The following is a 6,959-nucleotide window of genomic DNA, read 5'->3' on the forward strand; positions in this document are numbered from 1 at the left end:
TCGTCCCACATTTAGCTATTCTCCTCCTCCTCCTTTTTTTTTTGTAAATCGGTGAGTAATTACCCCATGTGGTCCATTGATAAGAACACATTTACCTATTCTAATCTTTTCCTGATTTATGAATCTCGTCCAACATCGATCAAGCCTAATGAAATCACTGCCATAGTCCAATTGCTTACATCCAAACATAAAATCCCTAAAACTGCCTAATTTAATTGGACTGATAACATCAGAATTTATTTTGAAAGTCACATTAATAATTTCAGTTCCACATAGATCATCCAACTTTGTTTAAAATCCAAAGAACTGAAGTTATATACCTGATCTCGTGGACGGCGCAGGAGAAGTTGATGAAGTCGGAGAAGATAACACGGCGGAGACGACGCACTGGGAAGGGAAGAGGATCGGAGAGAAGAGAGGCGGAGAAATTTTTCGGGAGGGAGGGAGGCGGAAGCACCGCTTCAATTTTTCCCCCAATTGGTTCTTCTCAATGCGTAGGATAATTTTTGAGAGGGGAACTTATGGTCATATATATAGGTAGTATAATTAGTGGGATAATTATAACAAATTATCCCAATTCTAATTCAAGTAGAATTCTACTTGACTAACACACCAAAAAAATAATACAGTTCTAGTTCTACAAAAGTTCTACTTGACTAACACTATAAAAAAATATCCCATTTCCTAATTCTATGTGACTAACACCTTAAAATTTTATCCCACAGATTATCCCAGTTCCAGATTTAAGTTCTATGTGACTAACCCCCCCGTAGAGAAAAAAATATATCTCCTAATCTTATTTAAGTAGTAAATTAGGAACACAAAGAATTTTATATATATGAAATTAACATTTATTCTCATTGAAACAGAAAAAATTAAAGTCTATATTTCAATAAGTTTGTGTTGAACATCAAAAATACATTTAGCTTCTTCGTGAAGTTAAACGACAAGATAAAAGATTAATGAACCCAAAAAAGATAACAACATAAAAAATACAACTCCAGCCTGATGTCACAATTGATGTAAATGATGAAAACACTATTCTAGAATTGCACAGGAAAAAGATAAATGTCAAGAATGATTGATCTTAACTCAAAAAAAAAATGAATAAAAGAAAATATTTTTTAAATATTTTATAGAATAATTTAATTATTTTGAGTGAAATTAGAAATATTTAGAAGGGAATTTTATAAGTTTTTTGCAGTACTTTTATATGCTTATGTAGATACTTTTATCAGATAAAAATATACTAGAGTTAGCATTAATCTTTCATTAATAATTTTTTATAAAGTCTATCAATGATTAGGAACAAACTTCATATTCTCTTTTGTATCATTTTAGCATACTTTTAATCAATCATTTTATCTTATTGGTTTTAAACATTCACCTTCCTTGAATAACACTATTTTAATATTTTTCACTTTTGCAACACTATACTTTCTCAAGTAAAGCTTGGTTTCATGTCAATCAAAATAATATAAAAATTCAAATTGGCTTCGAATTATATTTGTTTTTTGTCAATTCAAATATCAACATGAAAATTTAAATTGGGTGTAACCAATTTAAACAAACATCAAAGAAAATAAATAATCACAATATTAATAGTTTAGAGACAAAAGTGAGCACAAACTATTAAAGTGGAACTGAATAACAAATTTTAGTTAGAAAGTAAGCCCAAAATACTTAATCATGGTATTTTATAAAACCTAGTAACTAAAATGTGTGACTCCTGTAACTGTCCCTGTTGGTTTAGGGAAACATTAACTCAAAATCCAACCAACTTTTGTCTCTTTGTACAAAGGAAACTACCAGCCGCTGAAATTTGAATGAATTCGCAAGTCGAACTTCTCAAAGCATATAATGCTGTATCCCATCAATGCCCATGAGCAATAAGTGACTTGTGGCAGCAGTGGACTCGTTCATTTAGAAAGAATGAAATGACTAGGGAAAGCCAATGAGAAAATTAGAAATCAAACTCCCCAGTAGCCTGCAAATAGCCAATAAGAGCTTTCAAACATGTTCTAAAAAATGTTACAGGACATAAAGAAAAGAAAAACCAAGCAAAATATCTAGCATAAATGAGAGACTAAGAAGTTCTCAAAGGCAAATAACTAAAAAGGCACAGTAGCAAGGTAGGGAAACTGGCAGCATTAAGGAAGAAGCCAGGCAAGGATGATTGAAATGCTTCTTTAACCACCAAAAGTTTGAATTTCAAATATACTGACGCTGAGAGAGATTACAAACTAGTGAACTTTCCAAGATATAGAAACAAAAATATCAGGATTATGTACTTTATCAACCAGATTTTGAACAGCAAAAAGAAGTAATTTGCTTCTGCGTTGACATAAAGAATCATGATCACGTCTCAGACACTTGTATAACTGCCTAATATCTAGTCACTCACTGACACAACAACAAAAGCATTTATCCAAATTTTTGGAGTCTCCATTGCACTTGGTAAATGATCTCAAATCCTCCTCTCTTAACTTATCGTCACATTAAACAGTAGATAGACAGCTGATCAGTCCTAGAATTTATTCGTTAGTACAAAGATATTGGCCCCCTAAACTAGTGGCTGGTTCTAGTCACTCTTTGGATGATATTCTTTATGTAATTTCTGTATTTCAAATTTATGACTTATTCTATCATGCATTTTGACTTATAATTCAGATTTCTGGTTGTAACTAAATTATATCCCTCTTGAATGTACTGTGGAAATAGTCAGAGTCGCAATTCAATTTAGCTGACATAGCTGCAAAAAAGAGAAAGGCTAGTGGCTTTGACTGGTAGAGCTAGGGTCAAGTTGGAGAACTAAAACACCTCCTAAACCATAATAATTCAGCATTTTCAGTATTTTTTTCTAATGAAAACTTTGTTTTTTCTTGTGGCGACAACTACAACAAGTAAGAAGAATGCGGTTTAATGTAATTCCAAGTTCGTAATTCAATCATTTTCTTTGATAATGCATCATTTAACTTCATGCTAATAACGTTTCTAGCTATGGGTTAACAAAACATCATAAAAGCGAAAAAAATTATCCAGATAAAGCCAAAATAAATTATATTATCTGACACTTCACTGTATATAGCAGGCATACAATCAAATGCCAGTTATGATGTCCATAATTGGTTTTTCTCTGTATAAATAAATAATGTGGGGATGTTAAATCTAAATTGAAGTTGAAAGTATGAAAATGAAGCACTTTCAGTCACTTCCTGCGTCTGATTTATGAAAATGAAGCACTTTCAGTCACTTCCTGCGTCTGATTTAAATAAAATGGGGCCTTTGATAGTGGAGGAGTGACTTTCTCCGTGTAGGAGAGAGAAGGTTTGACTCGCAAGCATAATTTCCTTTCAAAAAACTCTGAAATCCTGGATGAAAGTTGAAAGTGAGGCTAAAATCAATCTAAAAAAGTGAGATAATTATATGTAAAAGAGAAAGAACACTATCAAAAGGCAACTTTATTTATAACAACACGACCAAAACGACCAGTCCTTTTTAATTTTACTTGCTCTTAAGACACTGATCCATCATCCATGACTAACTACATACAGCTCTGTTAGCTGTGATGCAAAAGTTTGCCTATAACTTTATGGAGCCAAGTGCCTATTCTCAACTTTTAAATTAGGTTTGGAGTCTCCGGACACTTATGCTACCTGATTAACAAGGATGAAGGTTGATGCAAAGCCAGATTATTGGAAGCATTCAAACATATGAATCAGATTTTCAACAATATTAATGCATTTGTCAATTGAAAAGGAAAGGAACTCAAGTAATGTAGTCAACCTAAGAAGCTCCATGAAAGTAGAATCATTCCCTCTGCTTATTTCAGAGAAAAATGCTAAAAGGTTTTCCAGCTTTGATCTAAGTAAACTACTGAACTAAATTGACACTAAAATCAAAATTCCCATGCTCCCCGGAAGAACTGGATAAACTGAAGTAGGAAATGTTTCTCGGATTAATTTTATGAGAGGAAAAAACAACAACAACAACAATGGACAGACTGCTCCAGTAACACAGAACATGTCAGATTAAATTTAAAAAAAGGTAGCTAAACATAGTAAGCTCATAAAGAAAATTGTATAATCAAAAGATATAATGAAGCAGGAACAGAATAAATTATATAGCCATCAATCTGGTATGATAAAGAAATCTTTTTCGAGTATCCATGGTGCACACCTTATTGAAAAGGATATCCCTATTGTTGAGATGCAGTATCCCATCTTTGAGAGTGCACTTCCATCTGGCTTTTGTTCGTGAAACCTATTAAAATTAAATTATGAGAAAATTTGGAGCGGACAATGAGTACATTAATAAATATTTTTTTGAGAGGACAGAACACTTACTTTATCAAACTGAGCTAAAATTAAATGCTGAGTCTGTGGTTCTTCCTCTCGCTCAAACTCATCCAAATCCTCATCGTCATCGTCATCTTCGTTTAAAGGAGGTTCATCATCATCCAGAACTTCAGTTTTAGTTGGCGTTGGAATACCGATAGTCGGGGTAGCAGCCTGTAGTTCAACTAGAGAGTAGAAATAAGTCAGAAAGGGAAAAAAAAATTCTCCTAAGCTTATATAATGACACTCCACTAGAAGAACATGCAGTCTATATAAACAAATTTACCATGGTCTGCTGGAGTATTAACTGCATTATAATCTTCAGTGGAAACTCCTCCATAATGAAACATCTTTAGAAAAAGTAATTTAAAATGGTAGTTAAATGCAAGGGAAATACAAGGGCGTGTGAAATAAAGAACTATCTTATGTAAAAAAAATACATTATCATATTCATCATGGATTCCATCCTGCTGCGGAAACACTGGAGCAGTATTCGCTTCTTCACTGGAATTTGCCCCAGTTACTGAGATTTCTCGGCCCTTTCCACCTGAATTTTGACCTTCATTCACCTAATCAAATGAAGAGGCAATTTTCTCTCAGAGACTAAAAGGGTACAACCAACAGTAGAAAGGTTAAATCTGGAACTGAGTCGATAGAAGAAATCAACCCCAAAATAATGAATTTTGTAATTCTTCATACCCAATAAAATAGTTCTTCATGAATTATGCATCAGTGATGTTATTAACATAATGATCTTGCACATTTTACAGTATAGTTATCAAATTAACATCTGTACATGAACTTGAGTCGTGCAGGAAAGAAACCTACAAAGTATCTGAGATCTATAGGCATTTTACTTACATTGTAGATTAAAACCAAATGCATGACTTCTCCATCTTATATTGAGCATAAGTTCCCATTGATTAAGAATCAAACTCAACTAAGAATACTAACAGAGGTGTGTATACTGATAAAGATTAGTTGCTGGTCATCACAGCTAATGATTTACACACAGCATGAAGTTTATCAAAATGATGATCGAATGTAAGAAAAGGGAAAAAAATATACTAACTATTCAAAAACAAATTACACGGAGGACAACAGAACATTCAGATCTAAAAGGTTTCATCAAGGTCAAAACAATGGTCAGGACACAAACTACATTATATTCACATTCAAAGCACATTATGCATTTGACTGTAACTATCAAAATCAGCTAAGACTAAAACTAGGTAAGTGAGTAATATCTACTGTGGAGAAGACATTAAATTCATATAAGATGAAGCTGGGTGCCTTTGGAAGAAAGAACTCTATCGTAATGTCTCCACTTCCATCTTGTTGAGGCAAATAAGCTCCAGCAGCTAGAGAAGTGTAATCGTCCCATTTCCGTTTTCCAGAGGACGTCATGAAGAAGTCCTGTAGATAGATAACATAGAGCATCAACTTTGCGTTCAGGCTATTCAAAACACAATTGCATTCTTGGAAAATGACAATCACAGAGGAAAATAAGTGCCGGAACTAGATACACAGTTTGTAGGCTGTGTAAATACATAATTAAGATACAATTTTTTGGTTGGGAACAGAGGAGAACTTGCAAGACGGTCCATGAAATAACTTTGACAAGATAGCTAGAAAGCAAACATGACACTGAATGCTGAAAAAGAGAGATTCACCTGAGTCAAAGGTTGATGAGAAGCTCCTCCATTCAAATCATCGCCACCCTCATCATAAGCTGTACAATGGACACCAAAAAAAAGCAATTCCATCAGCCATCTCATTTACATAAAATTATGTTTTGACATATAATACTTCTTATAATAAAACAAAAAACACCAAGCTCACAATTAAAATAGCCATCCTTCAAGACTTACCCACATTAACATCAACACCCAGAGGACTTTGGTTCATCCAAGGAGAAGGGGGTTGCTGCACAAACAAGAAAATCCACCAACAAGAACATCAACGAGATAACATAACATAAAAGCTTTGTGTACGTAACAAATCAAACATATAATTATACCATTGACCATGTAATCTAAGCTAAATTACTCAGGAGCAGAAATATGATACCATGTAAGGACTAGGCCTTCCAGCTTTGATATCAATATCATTCAACGAAGCAAAATCAGGTGGCCCAGTCGTAAAGTTGTAATCCACCGCCCCATGCATCGGAGTTTGTGGCATTGGAGTCTTGGCTGGAGTCTGTAATGGAGTCTAAAAATAACAAACAAGCAATTCCTCAACCCAAAAAAATCCCTATTAAAGTGAAATGGAGACAGGATTTTTACGTACATACCCCAAAACCACCATATTTGCAAATTTACAACCCAAATCTATATACTTGCTAATTAAACCCTCACCCGGCTACCCCATTGAGTTGAGATACCTCTCACATTCCTAATTCTTTGCGGTTATGCTAACTCAATATGGTACATTGGCGCGTAATTTATCAAATATCTAGATTAATTTGGTGGGCAAATCTACAAATATGATTGGTATGTACATGTAAATACCCCCCAATTGACATTCAATTCACCAGCGAGGGCTCACCGGAGGAAACAACATCTCGGCCGTAGGCGTTTCATACTCCTCGTACGGAACATTCAGATCCCTAACCGGTGG

The 6,959-nt window shown here is 34.1% G+C and overlaps 1 protein-coding gene across 1 annotated transcript in view; it reads right to left on the bottom strand.

Annotated features, from left to right (window-relative positions):
- LOC109850872 (transcription initiation factor IIA large subunit-like) overlaps positions 1,681-6,959 on the bottom strand; it is a 5,641-nt gene continuing 362 nt past the window's right edge. The window contains 10 exon segments of the mRNA XM_020420959.1: positions 1,681-1,987; positions 4,180-4,263; positions 4,347-4,522; positions 4,624-4,687; positions 4,778-4,906; positions 5,631-5,753; positions 6,011-6,069; positions 6,209-6,263; positions 6,408-6,551; positions 6,888-6,959. The exon segment at positions 6,888-6,959 is cut by the window's right edge and continues 32 nt beyond it. Of these exon segments, the coding sequence (XP_020276548.1) occupies positions 1,964-1,987; positions 4,180-4,263; positions 4,347-4,522; positions 4,624-4,687; positions 4,778-4,906; positions 5,631-5,753; positions 6,011-6,069; positions 6,209-6,263; positions 6,408-6,551; positions 6,888-6,959 (930 nt within the window). The 3' untranslated portion in view covers positions 1,681-1,963.

The sequence above is a fragment of the Asparagus officinalis genome, chromosome 7 (assembly GCF_001876935.1).
Source record: "Asparagus officinalis chromosome 7, Aspof.V1, whole genome shotgun sequence".
Lineage (NCBI taxonomy): Eukaryota > Viridiplantae > Streptophyta > Magnoliopsida > Asparagales > Asparagaceae > Asparagus > Asparagus officinalis.